General features: G+C 54.8%; 3 protein-coding genes across 3 annotated transcripts; 2 read left to right on the forward strand and 1 right to left on the reverse strand.

The window, feature by feature from the left end:
• Positions 1-12075: 12075 nt before the first annotated feature.
• Positions 12076-14105, forward strand: QC761_120920 (uncharacterized protein). Its single transcript, XM_062875374.1, is given in 6 exon segments — positions 12076-12426; positions 12439-12842; positions 12900-13113; positions 13236-13289; positions 13369-13401; positions 13590-14105. The coding sequence occupies 5 exon segments, from the start codon at positions 12724-12726 to the stop codon at positions 14034-14036; spliced, it is 867 nt and encodes a 288-aa protein (XP_062738626.1). The 5' UTR covers positions 12076-12426; positions 12439-12723; the 3' UTR covers positions 14037-14105.
• A 64-nt stretch (positions 14106-14169) lies between these two features.
• On the reverse strand, positions 14170-16375 carry UBP6 (deubiquitinating enzyme). The gene is made up of 2 exons (XM_062875375.1): positions 16159-16375; positions 14170-16086 (listed from the first exon to the last, which is right to left on the reverse strand). Exons 1-2 carry the CDS (start codon positions 16172-16174, stop codon positions 14411-14413), a joined length of 1692 nt encoding a protein of 563 aa, XP_062738627.1. The 5' UTR covers positions 16175-16375; the 3' UTR covers positions 14170-14410.
• Positions 16214-18078, forward strand: ARC19 (Arp complex subunit). Its single transcript, XM_062875376.1, has 5 exons — positions 16214-16653; positions 16734-17060; positions 17158-17283; positions 17340-17384; positions 17443-18078. The coding sequence occupies exons 1-5, from the start codon at positions 16651-16653 to the stop codon at positions 17449-17451; spliced, it is 510 nt and encodes a 169-aa protein (XP_062738628.1). The 5' UTR covers positions 16214-16650; the 3' UTR covers positions 17452-18078.
• Positions 18079-18777: the final 699 nt, after the last annotated feature.

Here is an 18777-nt window from a genome sequence, read left to right on the forward strand (position 1 = left end):
TGGGTAACATGTCAAACATCTAGAGGCGTGGCAGATACGCCATCTGATCCCGAGCCGTTGACAAGTCACAACAGGCTTGCCAAGAGAGATGGATAACCTATCAGTGTCTCGTCAGTTTGAGGCCTGGCCCAAGCACGGAATTCGGTGGGTATTCAGATGAAGCCTGAACGGTGTTTGTGTTTCTTAGTCGACCGCAGATGACCGGTCCAAGAGCTCGATATTTACATCGTCTAGCTCCAAGGTTACATTTTCATAGCGCGTGGAACTGATGTAATTCCGAGGAGAGGAAAACGGGCAGGATGGCTTCACAAACCTTTGGCAGGGGACTGTACCCGGGAGGGGATGGTAGGTACTACGAACTCAGCTGAGGTATTTGTAATACGTTGATGGCTAGAACCTATCACAGACACGTTGTCTTCAGACCTGGCGGTACGGTACCTACCATGAGGTATCTCGGACCCCAGTCGGCAGAACAGATCATCTGGTGTTATCCACAGGGTCGGAGTGTGGACCGGCCCGTCAGCTGCAGTCATGTCAGAAACAAAGACGGTGCCGGACAATGCGAAAAAGTTTGCTGGGCAGAAGGACCCAGGAGGCTTGACCAGCCGAACCGCCAAGGACGGCATGTAGCTTGAGTGGTTGGCGGCACATGAGATCCGGCCATAATATCAGTCAAAACATCCCGTCTCTCTTCGTTTTGGTGAAACAAGGAAACCATGCCCGAGTTTTGCCTACTCTGCGTGTAAGAAGACGGCTGGCCGGGACGGTATGGAAGAAGATGCCGGGAGCGTCTGAATAATCGAACCACCAGCATCACGAGGTTGCCAGCTATGTGGAAAACTTACGTGAGACTGAAAGGAACCATTTGCAGAAAAGACGAGCTGCCTTACATCCGGCTGCAGAAAACATCCAGCGTTGATACCAAGCTGCTCTCGGAGGGGATTCGCCGTTCGACCCTTTTTAATATCGCACGGGATAAGGCTGGATGTGGACAGTCAGGGCATCCAGATTGGTCGAGGTGCATGAGCGCCGATGGGGAATTGGTTGGGTGTCGGCAGCTCGATGGCAGCACGGCAGAACGGCAGGAATATTAAGTGACGGAGGCGAGCGGGCCTCGTAGATTTCGGGCCCTCCGTCGAGTAGTATCAACGGTAACTGAACTTACACAAACAGCTAGTATTTAACTGTGCGATTAGCGGCAACTGGACTGAATACCTACTTTTTTAAAGCTTTTCAGCACTGTAAGCCACTGTAAGCCACTATAATTTACTATAGGCTACTGTAGGCTACTGTAGGCTACTATAGGCTACTGTAGGCTACTGTAGGCTACTATAGGCTCTACAGGCTTTAGCTCAGTGCATCTAGCAGTGGTAATATAATTAATACCTCAAATGATTAGTATAGTTAGGCATAGTCTCACGTATTTCAGTGAAATATCCAGGCCCTTAGCAGGTAGTTCAGAGGAGGCCAGTTCAGTTTTGGCCAAAAAATGGCAGCTGATCACCCACCCTCAGCTCCTGCTCTCACTTGCACGTCAGGGCCCACCTCCTTCCTTTCCCCTCCAAAAGCTATGACTCTGCATTGCACCAATCACAGAACAGCACAGGCTGAGAGCACGCCCAGAACGGAAAGTGCTCATGGAGGGCGGGGGAGGGGAACACAAGAGACGGAGGCAGGCAGGAGAGAGTAGGGAACACTGCATTTCATTCCTCTGCATCTCACATGCTGACTCGCATGATCGATCTCGCTGAAGCAGCGGTCTCGAACAGGGACCAGTACGAGCGGGAAGCAGCAGCATCGAGCGTCGACAATACCTCCGCCGCGCCATCGCCATCTGGCTGGCTGTCTCTTGGTCTGTCACTGTCTTGAGCCACGCTGTCTCACGGACTTAGCTATCCACCCCCCCCCCTCCCTCACTCTCCCACCCAGACATCAACTGACCCCTCCGCAGCTTCCGGCCGGGCCAAGCACTGCTGATTAAAACTCCCGCTCAGTGTGTCACTGTCGCCGTGGATCTCTAAGCGAACCGGGCCGACCGCCTCTGCAGCTCCAATACGCGACTTTGCCGCCGCCGTGTCCCGCTTCTTGATCAGATCTTACCATGGAACACGAGCGCTGTGAGGGGGCCCTGTGCCTGCCGCCCCAGGAGCAAAAAAAAAAACCTTTGCCATGGCAAAACACTCACACGGACTAGCCCACAGCTACGCTAAGTTAGTGTGCGTGGTATCATCCATGCAGCAGGGATGGCTCCAAGATTTTTCTGCGAATGGCATGCTGTTGGCAAGTAAGCGTCGTGTGTGCAGGCAACAACAAGAAAGCGAGAAGCGATCACGCTGCTGATGAGCAGGACAGATACAGGGTCATATCCCAGGCACCCGAATTGCCGTGGGTGGGGTGGGAAACAAATAACATGCATGTAACAATGGGACGGGCCAGTGGCAAGGGTGCGGTGTTCCGGCTGGCAAAAGACGGAGGGTGTGATATTGATGGTGGTGGTGACGGTGATGGTGGTTTGCTGTTGTAGTGGATTGGACTGTGTTGAGGAAGACCATGGCGAGCAGCAAGGGAGATGGGAGAACACAAGGGCCGTTTCTGATGACGCGTGAGGAGCTGTTGCTCCCCAGCTTCGAGAAAAAAACGTCCAACGATCCGGAAACGTGTCGGCAGGGTTCGTGCTGGAGATCTATTGGACGTTCCCGTCCCAGCGTCCAGGACAGTGGGTTGAGTTGGCGGCAATCCAAGTCGGAGACTAGCGAAGCCCGCCCCACTGGAGTGCTGGATCACTCTCGGGCCTGTCCGTGGGACTCCAGCTCACAGCTCACAAAAGCCATTGCATTTTCCCGGCCTGCCGCCCGTTATGTTGTTGGTGAGTTGTGGGTCGCGCATCGGCCTTTGTGTCCGCTGCCCGCTGCTGACGGACGACAGTTGCAGGTATAGCCATGCGCTAGTATAGTGCTAACATGAGAGGGCCCTCGCATGGCATCCTTGCCCCCTCTTCGAGCCAGCCTTCCCGATCGCGGAGCACTGCTCTAATGGACCGATTGCCCCTCTTGTCCGCCTTCACCGCGGACGAGTGAGAAGAGCCAAAGGGCTTTCTGCTTCTGTCGACGTGCAGTTAGACCCAGGCCTACAGCTTCTCACATATACCCACTGAGAGTGCGAAGGGACGGACGAACTCGATGATGAGGTGGGAGTCGTCACGTAGCATCGCTGCGATTCTGAACCTCGACCCCACTGCATCACACCCTCCCGGGCCAAAGGTGATGGTGGAAGATGATGCTGGTGTGGTAAGACGGCTTGACACGGGAAACGATAGAATCGAGCGCCATATACAACTAACTGGTCATACTTGTTACACCGTCAACTTGTCAACGACCGGCATTTGTGTCCAGCAACCGAGCCCGACTTTGTTCCGGTGCTGTCGCTGCAGCCCGCCCTGGGGATGTGAGCTGGTAGGCTGGCAGGGCTTGGTGAACGGTGTTTGTGCTGCCCTCATGGCCCAGGAGCCTTGCAGTCTGATTCGACCGATTCATCATCAGGGCGGTGCCAACCGTGCGGGTGGAGCTCCTCGCCGGATGTCACGCTAACGAGCGGGTGTGCGAGGGTCGCCCGTGCGTTGCAGTCCCGCGTTGGGTCCTGTGCCAACCCAGAAAAAGCCGATGGGCCTTGTAACACGACGGGACGGGTGGGCAAACCGTCAGAAACCGCATCAAGAGATGTGTCAACCAGACCACCAGAGACGAACGGACAACCGCTATTGGCAATCCGTCCCAGGAATCATACACATCTGTTCTCCCCTCCAGAAGGACCCTCTTGGCAAGCAGACACGACGCACGCAGCAGTCTGGGACAGCCTCGAGCCTCAGTGATCGGTGGCCGGTGGAGCCAAGGATCGGGTGGATCGAGTGACTGCGGCATGGGGATTCGCGTGCCGCCCGCTCCTCTTTTAGGCTCATCCCGCTGGCCTTCTTCCGGACCTGGTCTCTGATAGGCCCACCTGAGCCCATACCCTTGCACCATTCTGACCGCAACTGCACGGCGATGGCTTGCTCGAGTACGGTACAGTGGAAGTTGCTCAACCTATTGGCCGGTCCTCGATCACGTTCTTTCTAGCCTCAGCTTCCCATTTCCAAGGACGTGGAACCATCAGGGGCCACAGCAAGCCAATCCGACATTGTGCCTACCATGGGATGAGGCCAAGCATAACTCTTGGTGCGCGGGGGGGAAACTGAGGCAGGACTCCCTGCCACCCCACCACTCCGCGTTGGACGACTTGCTTCCATATTACCATTCTCAGTTGTACACACGTTCGGTTCGCTGCATGCCATCAATGACACGGGGTTTCCGGCCCCCCATTGGACAACCGTGGTGGGAGGATGAGCTATTACTGCGCAGCGATCTCGAAGTGCGTAAGAGGGTGCACACAAAGGTACTGCGAAAGTCATATAGCTCGCGCACACAAGCTGCATGCGGGGAGAGGTCCGAGATCTTCTGGTCACACCCGCCTCGCTTGTGATGCCCGTTGCTGCGACGTTTTGCTTTTGTTGTGCGTCGGTTCGTCGTCATGACAGGCTTTCCAGCACCGCCTCTGTGGTAGAAAGGTGTCGCGATGTTGAGGGAGCGATATCTGAACATACATGGTCACAACCTTGGTACACTCCTTCCGCTTCGGTTCTGCACTTCGGTGCTACGAGCTCGGTTACGGCCTATCCAAGCCGACAAGCATCAGCGCAGTTGGGCGGTGTGCTCAACCAGGGGGAGCAACTTCAGCCGCGGCCGTGGGCGTGCATTTCGCAGCATCCTCCGCTATGGGCTGCATACGTTCACCGTCAAGATTTAATTGAGTGCTGGGAATGTGTATTGAACTGGGTTTGTGCGGGAATATGTTTGGCCAAAGTGATAGCCTTTTGCGTTTCAATCCCGGCTCACCGGTCCTATCGTCTCGTCAGGCCTGATGGGATGTTTGTTGGTTCAGGATGAGAGCGGGGGATGATCTCAGGATGGTAATCCTAACAGCGACAATCCAACCTCTTTCCGATGTGGGCTGTGTCCATGTGAGGGAGAAGAAGCGCCCAGTTTCGGGTTCGGGCGTGTCTTCGGGCATAACCATATATGAGGTCTCGCTTTGCTGCACAAGACATCATGGACTGACGAAAACTTGAGGTGACCAGAACAAGCAGAGCATCTGAGAAGAATCCTAGCCCTGCATCTACAGTAGTGGTATCTTGTACCCCCCGCAAATCCCCTTCTCAAAATGGGAACAGGCAACGGCAGCAGGGGGGGACGTCCCGCGGGTCTGTTCCCTCGCCTTGGGTCTTGCACCCCCGTCTCATCTGACGCCTGGCCATTGAAGGGAGAGAGTGATCAGCAATCTTGCAAAATCGTCACAGCTACTTGTGACAACCGATAAGAGTAATTTTTCTAGCCAAGCGTTCACTTCGGTCAACCGAATATTGGTATTGCAAACCAGTCGAAGACGAGTTGCAGGTCTCATCAAGGCTGTACGACAGCAGCAATGCCGATATTTGCAGACACACAGGGCTCGGTCAGTCTTGCACACACCTCTAGACAGTATCACAGCAGGAGCTGAAGTCTGTTTGAGCAAACCCCCACAACAGTGACACCTGTCTTGAGCAACGGGTCCATGGAGAGATATTATTATCCACCGACATGTCTTGCATGGTTCAAGACACGCGGCATGTTTCTTCTTGGTGGCAGAAACATCCATCAAGCGAGCTGAACTCAAAACGCCTTCAAATCCATCCGCTAGTTCCACCCGGGGGGGGGGGGAAATTGAGCCTACCATCTCTTCAGCACCACCTCTCGCATTGGGCCGTATGGACACCAATTCAATGGTAACATGACCAAAGGCTCGGTTGGGTCATGTACGATCGAGGACTTATCGCCCGTCATGCCCCTTCATGACCCCAAGTTCTCAGTTCACCATAGTCTGCCCAGCTCCATGAAGCAGAATGGCGCGGTCGCCAGTTCCTCACGCCCCAGGTCTGCTGCAAGGCAATCTTGCGTGTCTTCATACAAAAGCCGAGCATTCTCTTGTAGTGCAAGTACTTGGCAGTTCTCATGCCGGCCCAGCGTCCAGTCGACGGGTAGCCAGATCGCCGGAGAGCACGCCAACCATGCTGACCAACTTTCGGAGCAGTAGCAGGGTGTCACGACAGCAGCGCGTGGTGTGTTTCTACTAGGCGTCATTTAGCTCACGTTTTGCTGGACCAACGACTCTTCGGTCAACTTCAACATGGCATCAAATATGACCAGTCATTTTCATGGCCTCGTTGCGTTTGGAGGTTCACCAATCTCCATGCATAGATTCCGGGCGTGGCTTAGCAACTGTTGCTACTCCAATTCGGCCCTGACATGGATGGGATGGCTGTGAGGTCGTAGAGGCATATCCCGTCCGCAGATGGCCTCTTTGACCTCCGTACTGGTCTGACCACCTCAGTGTGCTTGACGGGCCAGGTCCTCGCTGGCAGCGGAATGATCCGGAGTGTCCAGTTCGAGCCCTTTCCATACATCCCCTTCGAAGCGAGGCGATGTCCGAACAATGGCCACGACAAGGTCGGCCAAGGCTGATGTCGGTGGGTTATGTCTCCATTCCAGCACTGCAAACGTCGTCTGGAAGGGTCAGCTGGCTGAGAATTGGCCAAGGCGGGCGTGTTTGAAAAACAAATTCATACTCGACAGGTGCATTGTTCGAAACGCTGGCTACGTGGCGAGGGGTAGGCAAGGGATCCGTTGCTTGGGATAGTTTACCTGGCCCAAACACCCGCGGCCCGGGCGAGCGGTCGGACAAATCTCACGATGCGCAGACTGGATCTTGAATAGCTATCAGAACAGGTGTTCAGGCCCGGATGGCCGCCAACGAGACGGCCTTTTAACGCAGCAAAGCGGCACAAAACAACCACTTCGAGAGCGAACGGGCGCCTCGACGTGCAGAAGCGACGAAAAGGCGGTCAACACTCAAGCAAAAAACTAACAATGAGCCAGACGACCGAATCCTGATCACATTTGCCTGTCACAAGCAGAGAGAGAACAACGGGCCACGACAACAGAAAGTGGTTGGAGTGGGTTGTTAGGCGGCGCCCATCGTGTAGCTGAAAAGGGCTACGATTGGGTATTACGGCTCATTGCTTTTCCCGTGAAACAACAGCACACGCAACCCGCACACCCAAACTTGCAGGGGATCGAAACGAATGAGCGCACGAGATGTCAGTCACGTGAGCAAAAGCTGCTGTACTCCACAGATTCGCTTCCGCGCGAATTTCCGTAAGAGAAAACGGTCCTCGCGTGGGAATGGCTGGAAGGGGCTTTGCAAAGGGAGGGGGACGGGGCCACATGCGGAGAGGCCAGGCGCCTCCCTTGCGCACAATCGTGCTCATGGTGATGCCAGATGCTGGACGTTCTGGGGGTGTTCAGGGTGTCAAGGTCGCAAAAGTCCCAGGATGGCCTGTCCAGGAGGGCTTGTTTTGGATCCCCTTGTCTTTGGTGACGGAGTGGCGTGAGTGGCGACCGTGGATGGTCCTTGCTCAGCTGCTCCGTATCGCCCTTCCCCGAAATCAGATCTGGGAATGCCCCAGCTCTTGCAATCGCTTGGCAGAAAATGGGAACCTCCATCAGGGCGGGGGCAGTCCGTAACAGTAACATCCACCCAAGCAACTTGATACCATACACGGACCGAGCGACACCGCCGTTCCCTCTCCCCCGTATCGCTTTTTCTTCAAGAGGGGACGAGTCTCGCGCGCTTGACGAATCGAAGGAACCCAACGAGAGACCATTGTTGGTTGGCGCTCGATGCAGCAACATGTATCCGAATCAGACCCCTTCACCAGCACACTCCCCTACATGAGCTAATGCCACCCACCTCACCGAGGCCGCACACCACAGCACACCGCACCCCCCAGTCGCCCTCAATACGTGACATCTTTACATGCGACGGCACAATTGCGGTGAAAGGGCCCCTCCAGGCCAACAGGGCTGTCGAACAAAGGGAGACAGGGCATCCAGGGGGCCCTGTACAAATCATGTTACACTGAGGGCCGCGAACTGTACCTTCCCGTTCCGCGCTTCCCGGGTGCCATGTCCGTCATTGCCTCATTCCTGCAGTTCTGCTGTCCCGCTGAGGGAGAGGAGAAAGCCACTGGCACACTGGCAACTGTCGCCCAACAACCCGAAGTGGTCGGAGTTGGGGGGTAATCGTCGGCCTTGACCAGACCCAACATCGAATCCAGGTGTAGGGCTGAGCGGGAATTTCCTGACCGCTTTTGTTGGAATCGATCAGCATCAGGAAGTTCACACGACCCTTGGCCTCTTGCTCCCCCTCACCCTTGACTGCCGGCCGGCCGATCTCGCTAGAATCGGTTCTTGTCACAGTGTAAGTGTAAACTTCAGCCAGCCTCCTTCGAGCGGCCGAGGAATTGTTACGATACCTGCCACCTGCTGCTGCGCGGGCCCTGCAGCAATTGCTGCGGCGATGTGCCCCGTGGTGGCACAGAGGCACTCAGTCAAGGTGACTTCCTGGATGGATAAACACTGTTGATGGTGCAGATGGCCCTGTGCAACCAACCTCAGGCCGCCTCACCACGACCGCAGCTCTCCAGAGCTCTTCCTCACCAGGGGTTGGGGGAGCACACGAGCTTCACACAACCGATGTCATCCGACTCACGCAGCCGCCAGGAGACCACTGTGTGCATACAGGTACCTGCGGTGGCACAGGTCACTTTGGGAGAGGTGATAGCTCGGACGCTGGTTTCTCTCAATCTGGTCATCCGGCAGCCCCTTCGCCGAACCTCCAGTCTCCCGCGCGGCAGGACTTGTTTGGATCTGACAGGCCAGTCGAAGAGGGGTCTTATGCTGCCATCCCATGTTTTTCGAAACGCCGGCCAGGCTTTTGTAGGGATAAAGTTGGGATTTTGCAGCAATCCGTTGGCAGGCTCCATATATCAACCCACGCACTTCGGTCACGGTTCAGGTGGTTGGAAACCTGTCGGAGAGATCTCCCTCTGCTTGTCCACCAGGCTAATGCGAGATTCGTTTCAGTCATCACCCCTAACGAAGCCGATTGCGCCTCCATCTTGACGCCGGCCCGGATATGACCACCTCCCTCACTGCCTGCGTGGCCCGAGAGGAAAACCGATAAACCTTGTGTGTTTTGTGGTGACGTTGCAGTCCCCTGCTCCCTCTGATGCCGATGCGGGCAGTGTGGGCAAACAGACGGACGCAGCGCTCGTGCAACAGGTACAGAGACGCCCTTCCAATGCAGAACCAAAAAATCAACTCACAGAGCCGGTCAGCTCGCAATAAAACACTCAATTGGAAACGAATCCGGACAAACGGCGGTGAGGATGGCGGACCCCCGTATCGCCTACCGGCCGACCATTGCCAACACGGCACCGCATCACACCTCACTCACCTTGGGACCCTCACCCCATCAGTCAATCTCGGACCTGCTGGTTGCCCAACGCGCGGGGCTCGGTGCTGTGCGCCCACGGAACAACATTTCGAATGATGTTTGGATACTCGCAGCAAGCATGTCCTGTCCCGCTCCTCTGATGCGGCTTGGTACAGGCAGGCCACCGAAAGCTGGTCGGCTGCCTGCCGGTATATGTCCGCAACATAAGGGGCTACATCAAGACATGATGTGTCGTCTTGAAGCTTCCCCGCACCCCAGCAAAGCTGGCTAGCCAACCGTCCAACCAGTCCGACAACCATCGGGTCACGGGTCGATCGAGTAATGTCTGGCAATCCGGTTTTCTGGGCCGTTTTCTCGTCTTGTTTTGCGGCCCAACAAACGCCTCATTGACGGGTGCCCGTTGAAAGCCGTCCCGTTGGCAGGAACTGGGGTTGCACCAAGGAAGGGTGCCGCCAGCCAGTGCTGGGTGCAGCGGGTATTATCTAAGTGTGCAGTGACCCGGCTGGAAAAAAAGTGAGATCTGACACTTCCGCCCGAGGACGGGTACGGGCGGGAGACACAGGGAGAGCAGGTACATCGTCAGCATGGGTGTCCTACCTGTTCTCAGGAGCCCAAAGAGATGGAGCAGGTTGTGATGAGTATCACACAGCATACGCATGTGGAGGTGGGTAAAACTCCCGTGCCACGGTCACTTTTTGCTCCCCTCCTCATGATGATGATCTGATGGGTTGCTTTCTCTCTCCCCTCCCTCCCCTCCACGCAGTCACAGGGTCCGAAGAGGGCTCGCACCTTTTGCCTTCTCGATACCACCGCCCACCACCCTCTTCGCGAAGCGTGCTTCCTTAGCTTTGTGGCCCTGCCCTTCCCTTCCACCACAACCCCGCTTACCGACATCAGGTTGCAGGAAGCCCGCCGCAGCCCGCTTGCCGGTCTGTTTTTTGCCTGGCTGTGCATCAAGCACCATGGCACGACAGCAAAAGGTGACCAAGGTGCAGCAAGGCAGCGGCGCGTGAGGGATTTGCCTCGGTGCGGTGGCTGTTTTTATCATATGAACTTGCAGTTGATCAAGGCAGGAAGATGGGCGGAGAGATGGTGAAAGAGAGAGAGAGAAACGCGGGGCAGCCATCCGTGGTAAGACAGGGTAGGTAATCTATGAGACTGGTCTGGACTGAGATTGATGTTTCGCCGGGCACCACCACCGTGAACCAAACCCCGGGCTGAGCCGAAGGTTGGTACTTGGTAACTATACGGCCTGGGGACATATCCATCTGATATTAGATTGTTACGCCGTGGATTAAATTACAATGCAGCAGTCGTCATATGAGGTCTAGACAGGATGAAGAGGTGTGCGTCACCACACCCTCTCGTGAGGACAAGAAAGAAACTAAACGGTTTGATCTACTCGATTGTTTATGCGCGCGGGAAGATCAGATGCTGTGGAGTATTCATGCCTGCCTTGGCTGTGTTTCGTGACGTCCCTTTTTGCCGTCTTCTCTTCCCCACACCGGCCGGCAGTTTTTTATCACGCAAGGGCTCGTTGTGCTTTCTTCCAAGTTCTTGGAACAAGCAAGGGACACTTGTTGCGGACCGACGCGAGGGGGGGAAGGGGGAAAGATCGTCGTTTGTTTGGAAATGCAGGTGATCGTTCTTGGTGGTGGATGATGTCTGGGACGCTAGCGAGTTATGTGTTTATCCTATTGTTGGTGGTGGTGGAGTGGTGGTGGTGACTCCTGGAGAGGAGAGGGGGTGCATTTACCGACCTAGCAGGGGGCGTGGGAAAGGTCTTGTCTTTTTTCTTCTGTCTCGCTGTTGTCTTGGAGTGTTGTGATGTTGTTTCTGATCACCAAAACATGAAATCTGGGGGGCAAGCAAAAAAGAAATTATGGGGCATTGAACCAGACAATGGTTGATCGATGGGAGCTGATGTGTGTGTGTGTGTGTGTGTGTGTGTGTGTGTGTGTGTGTGTGTTGTTGCTTAAGCGAGGCAACAAAGGGATGGAGAATGTCTCTGTCGGATCCAAAAATATCTTTCATGATGTCTTGTCTTGGGGACATACGGAGGTGCTTCTGCTCTGGGTGGACTGGACGGTATATGGCATACCAAGAGGAGATGTTCTGGACTCTTTCCTGGCCGGTGTTTCTTTTCTGCGCCCATTCCATCAGCACACCACACCACATCACACCATACAGCACTACACCACATCACACACTCCAAACCAAGCCAAACCACCATACCATCCTTCCTCCCTTTGTCAATAATGGACATTTTTGATGTGAAGAGGGCTGGCTGGCTGGCTGGCGGGCTGGCTTGGGTACAAACAAGCAGAGCGGGCGGGCAGGCAACTTGGTTGGTTTTGGGGTTTGGGGTTTGGGGGTGGTGCTTTGCTGCTCCGTCCCGCTCCGTCCCGTTGGGCGGGCTTGAGCGTCGGGGCGGTCCCATAGGGGGCTTACGGATACAGGGGCACTGTGTGTAATTTTGGTGTAAGGGAGCAGTTTATGGTTTGATACACAGGCAGAGACGCTGCCTAATGGGGTAAGAGTGGGCTTGTTAAAATTACACGCGATTTCACGCTGAGGGCAGCGAAATACAGTCTTGTAACGGTCGGCTGGATGACCGTCAGTAAGGTCCGTCATTGAAAGATTGGTCATCATCGGCGTTGGCCTCCGAGTGTGTTGACGACGACGACGACGACGACGACGACGACGGAGTAAAAAGCAACCAAGCTGTCGCAGAGTTGTTGGAGAGGGTAAGGGAAACTCGCCGGGGTATTTGAATTGTGAGTAGATATTCACAGTCATTGGAGTTGCTAGTGTGAGGGTTGAGGTGAATATGTGCCCGATATGTTTCCGGAGAAGAGGGAAGATGTGCGTATTTAAAATGTGCAGAGTGGAAGGACAAAGAGATCACAAGAGTCCCTGACGTGTAGAGATGTTCATTATCAGATTTCGCACTTTCTGATTTGATTAGGTATGTGTGTGGTGTTGGATTGTGGAGTTGAGGTTAGATTCAAGGTTGGATTCAAGGTTGGATTCAAGGTTGGAACTATCGACAGCCACGAGGAAGCTCTCGCTGGGTTGGATCACAACCTGCTTCTTCGACTATCACTGATGAGCATCACTAACCAGAAATCAATCAATGGGGGGGGGGAATCCAGATGCTAACGAGAATGCTTCCCCAGATATTTGTACTCCCATCACCACGATCGGCCCGTCAGCACCGTTCAACCATCCATATCACCGACCTGCTGATCACGTAGCCAGCTGGCTTTCCTCAGCCGAGACTCTCACCATCTCAACATGGCCGATCACCCTCACACTGACGGTTCCCATCACGGCCACTCCCACGGACACTCTCACGATCATGGTCGCTCCCACGCTCACGGCCACGGAGAGACTCAAAACAGGGAGTACTTCAAGTACGTCACCCTTCGCTCCCCCAGACATTGTTCCCAGTTGCTAACGTTCGAGCGAAGTCAACAAGCATCCTCTTACGACTCCAAGCACGAGAAAACCCTCGACAAGCTGGTTGAAGAGATCAGGAAGCGGATCGATTTCATTGGTGTTGAGTGGGCTGACGAGGAGAGCTCGGCTGACGAGGAGGAGAAAAAAGATGACAACAGGGAGAAGAGGGAGGTGAGGGAGGTGAGGTTGTTGGATTATGCTTGTGGGACCGGACTTGGTGAGTCTCTGCATATATCCAAAACACAGAGAGGACACGGCTGACACGTGTTGATGACGGTAGTTTCGAGGGTATGGTACCTTTTACTCAACCGGTATGGGAAACCCCGTATGCTGATGTGACTATATAGGCTCTTGCTCCGTATACCACCCAGTGTGTCGGCATTGATTTGTCCGAGAATATGGTACGTCCTCTTCCTGGTGCTGAGCTTGCTTCAGAGGCAAACAAGCACACATCACACATGGCTGACAGGAAGAAACCAGGTGGCTACCTACAATGCCAGAGCCGCAAATCAGGTAAGTTTTGAACCGGGTTCCCCCCCTTCTTCAGCCCCTTTATCGCTGCCAGTCAACCAACCCCCATCACCAACTACACCCAGTCCTTGATCCCCATACCTCATCTCCATCTATCCCCTTTACGCCTCCCCCCCTTCCCCCCCCTTTCACAAGCCAGTGCTAACATCCGTTCCCCCCCCCCACCAAAGGGCCTGACCCCCGAAGAAATGCACGCCCACGTCGGCAACCTGTGCCTCCCCGCTGACTCCCCTTCCTACCCCACCCAAACCCAACTCTTCTCCTCCTCCGACTTCTTCTCCTTCGACCTAGCAGCCATCTGCCTAGGCTTCCACCACTTCGACAACCCTCCCCTCGCAGCCCGCCGTCTCGTTGAGCGCCTCAGGCCCGGCTCCGGCGTGCTCATGATTTTGGACTTCCTCCCCCACGAAAAGATGGACGCCTCCCATCCTGCCTCTGGCACTGTCATCCACCACGGCTTTTCCAAGGAGCAGATCCAGAAGATCTTTGAAGATGCCGGAGCAGGAGAGCACTTCGCCTTTGAAGAGCTGGCGGTTGTTTTCAACAAAGCTGCGGGGACGAGGGAGGAGATGAAGAGGAAGATTTTCATGGCCAGGGGGACGAGGAGGGCGGAGTAGAGCCATACCAGGCCGGGGAGGGTCAGATCAGTGTTGAAGGACTGAACGAGATAGGATTGTAGAATGAAGTATGTTGGCTTACCTGTTCCCTTACATTGAAAACGTCACTTTGTCTGCCGGAGGACCACAAATCACAACAATAAAGTAATCAGACGCAGTGAAACATTGTTTACCCATCACTACCTAGCCCCGGTCTAACGAATGCCGTTTTCATATCACCATCCCATGCTTCTGCGTTCTACCGGAATACAAAACATTGAACCCAATGACAGTCTGCGTCCGATAAAGCCCCACCCATACCAACGCCCTTTCTCCTGGTGCTATGCCGTCATGTCTACGTAAAAGGACAAAGTGATTTGCGGATGAGAAGTCGCCTACTCCAAGACACCCTCGGCGGTGGGCAGGGGGATGGCCTTGTAAAGGCAGATGAGCGCAGAGTGAGACTCGCCGCCTCCAGCAAGGGCATCGATCTTGTCCGACGTCACCTCGGTAACCTTGTCATCGTTGAACCACCACCACTTGCCGTCCTCAGGGCCGACTTTTCCAGTCACAGGATCCTTGGGCCCGGCCTTCTTGATGTACGCCGTGTAATGACCGCTGTCGGCACTGGCACCCTGATGAGTGACGACGCCGCGAAGTTCATAGATGCCAGACTGATTGGCGCCGTCGTCTTTGCGCAGCTCGGGGTCGATGAGGGAGTTGAGCTCCTTCTTGGCCGCGAGGAGCGCAGCGTCTTTCTCGGCCTCGAACTCGGCATCAGTCTTGAAGCTCTCGCCCATCTCCACGTCACCGTCAGCCGACGTGGACGGCTTCTTTCCCTTCTCCTTCTTCTCCTGTTCCTTCTTCTCCTCGGGAGTCTGGTCCTCGACGGGGTTTCTCTTGCGACGCTTACGGGCCCGCTCGACATCCTCCTCCTCCTTGCGCACCTCGCGAACCTTGTCACGGACTGGAACAAGAGCCTTCCTCAAGTCGTCGGTGCAGAACTCGACCATGTCCAGCTCGTGCGGGAAGGTCACCTTGCGCATGATCTTGGCCTTCTTCTGGACGTCACGCTTCCAGAAGAAGCGCACAAAGTGAACTGTGAGGTACTTGGGTAACCGAGAGATCTTGGAGGTCTTGGTGTAGGTCACATCCCTCCCGAGAGCCTCTGATCTCTTCTCTATCTTCTCCTTGAGACCGTTGGCGAGCCCATCCCTCAAATGCGCCGTCTGGCCGTCGATATGGCAGTTGAGCTTCAAGAACTGATCCTTGGAATGGGTCGGCTCCTCGCCCGCTTCGGCAGCGGCAGCGTCGTCGCATTCGAGTGTGCTGGACAGCTCTCCGCACATGTACTTGCCGATGAACGAGGCCTCGGCGGAAGAGCCTTCCCCGCCTTCCTTGATCTGGAGCTTCTGGTTCAACTGAGACACAATTTGCGACCAGGCCTCCTCAGCGTCTTGTTGGGCGTAGCCTGGCCCCTTCTTACTCTTCTCGGCGAACTGTGGGAACGTGGAGCGAAGGGCGCTCAAAAAACCCAGTGGTGGCATTCCTTCCTGAGTTTTGGACATATCTCTGAACAGATTCCTCAGCTGGTAGGTGATATCAGCTCCCGGCGTGGTGGTGATGAGACCGAGCTGCGAACCACTGGGCGCGGCATTTCGGAACTCGTACTTTTCGAGCGACTCCTGAAGTTCGGGGATGGAGCGCAAAGCCTGAAGTGTCGAATTCAAATAACAGGTGTTGCCCAGGTTGATAAGGCCGGCCGGTGTGGCTCCAGCTTGCTGCGCTTGCTCCGCCTCGGTCATGTCCTCGAGGAACTTGACCTTCTCTGTTGGGCGCACGATAGCACCTCCGCCCTCTCCTGGCGTTCCCATCATCATGATAACCTGACCGGGCTTGAGGCCCAGCTTGCTCATGTCGGTATCATCCTTCAGCTGGCCACCCTTGACGAGGATCTTTTGACGGTCGGGTTCGACACCTGTGAGACTGAAGAGCTGGTACTTGAGCTCTTCGCCGGGAGCGGTAGTATCGACCTCGACATCGTACTTCTTGGGCCCGTGCTTGATAACCACTAACATGATCCATTAGTACCTACCCAAAGGTACACGCAGGAACGAGGATAGAGGAAGGGTCGTTGACTTACCGTTGACGGTCGCCATGCTGGTGGATTTGCTGGCGTTTGCAAGTGTGTGAGGAAAGTCTGTCCAAATCCGAATGCAGAACGGACAGCTGAAGGCTTCGAATTCCAAATGTTTTGCCCCCAAACCAAAGGCTCCCAAGGCAACCTTGAGATTCGTCACTTGGCTTGGAGGTTGCGGAGCGCGCGTGGAAGGCAAAGGAAAGGCGCGGGGTTGTCAGTGGTAACGACAGGGATTGCACCCACCGCCACAGCTGCGAAACAGGGGGTTGCTGGGCTGGAGAGTATTACGTAACCCAGCCAGCCGGGTGCTTGGGGGGCTACGTGCCTGTGCCGCCCCGCCCTGGCCCGCCTTACCGCAGCTCTCGACAAGCAAGGAGCCTTGCCAAGGATACCCAGAGCGACGACGACAGCTCCAGGAGAGCATCATCCGCCCACACCACCACCGGATCACCAGGAAACAGTTAGATCTGGAGGCATCCTGCCAGTACAGGCATCATGGTGAGCTCCTGAGCACGCCCAGAGCTTCCAGCATCCCAGACATCCAGAGTAGCCACGCTGACATGCCGTATCCCTGACAGTCGCAGTCACTTCGACCGTATCTCCAGGCTGTCCGCAGCAGTCTGACCGCCGCCCTCTGCTTGTCCAACTTCGCGTCCCAAACCGCCGAAAGACACAATGTTCCCGAAGTCGAGGCCCGAACATCACCCGAGGTTCTCTTGACGCCCCTGACGATTGCGCGCAACGAGAACGAGCGGGTACTCATTGAGCCCAGCATCAACAGTATTCGTATCAGCATCAAGATCAAGCAGGCCGACGAAATTGAACACATTCTTGTCCACAAGTTTACAAGATTCTTGACGCAACGCGCCGAGTCATTCTTTATTTTGAGGAGGAAGCCCATCAAGGTATGAGGGACCGCTGGGTCAACCTAGATGCCCACCTTCTTCGCTTTGGCTGTCCTGGGACATCTTTCCGTGACTGACGCGTGTGTCTGCATCACAGGGCTATGACATTTCATTTTTGATAACCAACTTCCACACGGAGGAAATGCTCAAGCACAAGCTGGTTGATTTCATCATCCAGTTTATGGAGGAGGTTGACAAAGAGATTTCAGAGATGAAGCTGTTTGTATGTTCCAGCTGCGGCTCTCTTATATCGAGGACCACGCTAATCATTGCCATCAGTTGAATGCGCGGGCTCGTTTTGTAGCGGAATCTTTCCTCACTCCAGTACGTCAAGCCGCCCCCCTTTCCAATGTCATGGCATACCCTGACCGCCATTGTACAGTTCGACTGAGCGAACCCGCTTTTACACTACCTCACTTAAATTATTTTGCATGCAATTGAACAGCTTTCCCTGATGTCGCTCCCCTTGTCGCTTTTATGGCTTCAGACCATCATGCTTGGCGTTTCTGGAGAAAAGAAGGTTGTAAGCGAGCCATTTCACGACTGTTACGATCCACGACACTTGTCATGGGTCCTTGCCGGTCTTTGGTCTAGAAATAAAGCCTGGGTTCTACAGAAGTCTCTCCCAATTTTCTCTGCGTTCCATCAGCCCAAACTACCCCCGTTACGCCATCCGCCGGCCGGGCCAGATGACGGCTGTGTTGATGGTCACACGACTGCGTACTTATGTTATCAGAGTTGGGTTATTGCCTCGACTCTCGGCCACCATTCAAAGCCCTCGACATCCAAGGGTGTTGCATGTTACCTTGTTCGGCGTGAAGTGTGGATTGGTTGGATCCGTGACCGCCTGGCCTTTGATTCCGTCTGGAATCCCGGTCCTGTGTCAAGAATTTGGCAGGCGCGTTGCCAATTCTTTTGTTCAGATCGAGGCCAAGGACGTTTCATCTGAAGAGAAATCTGGTTCTTGCAGAGCACCTGGGAGTTCTAGGTGGGGAGATAGCTCAATCCTACTCTGCCGTTCTGGTAATTCCATTCAACAGATTTACTCCTTACGCTCTTTCAATCTTCTGTTCTCAGTTGAAACATCGATATCCCGATATCTTCGTTTCCTGCTGTTCTCTCGGAGCCAGCAAGATCATCACGCTCTCCGCCTTCTCAACTCAGCTTTCGGAGTCTTCGAGGTCTTGTCACCGTTCCCAACGTTCACATCCGTCTGGAGCTCAGGTAAGTCTGTTTGCTCTTGGTATTTTTCGGCTTGGTATTCGCAATCCTCCCTTCTGCCGTCCATCATATCACCCTTTCCAGCCAGTGTCCAACTTGTGCCAGCCTCCCCTATTGTGTCTCGAGGACAATAGCCTCACTCGAGGACAATAGCCTCACTCGACGACAACAATTGCTGCGAAGGGCTCTTGCCCCACAGAGCAAACAATAGGTCTCCCCCATCTCAATCACGCCAAACCCCCTCGCAGGCTCTTTCGAATACCTGAGGCACCAATGAATATTTAATCTAAGCCCTGAAGAACCTCCACGCCTTTCTTTCTTCCCCCAGAACAAAATTCTCCCCCAAGCCTGCTCTCTCCCTGCAACACTCCGAGCTACCTCATTCTAATATCTTCCTGGCATCCAGCAGCCAACCAACTACCCGCAACTGCCACCTCCCAAGGTATTTATTCCTGAAAACTCTGCAGACCCTTCTTTCTCTCTCCCCTTGCCATCC

Source organism: Podospora bellae-mahoneyi, assembly GCF_035222275.1.
Source record: "Podospora bellae-mahoneyi strain CBS 112042 chromosome 1 map unlocalized CBS112042p_1, whole genome shotgun sequence".
NCBI lineage: Eukaryota > Fungi > Ascomycota > Sordariomycetes > Sordariales > Podosporaceae > Podospora > Podospora bellae-mahoneyi.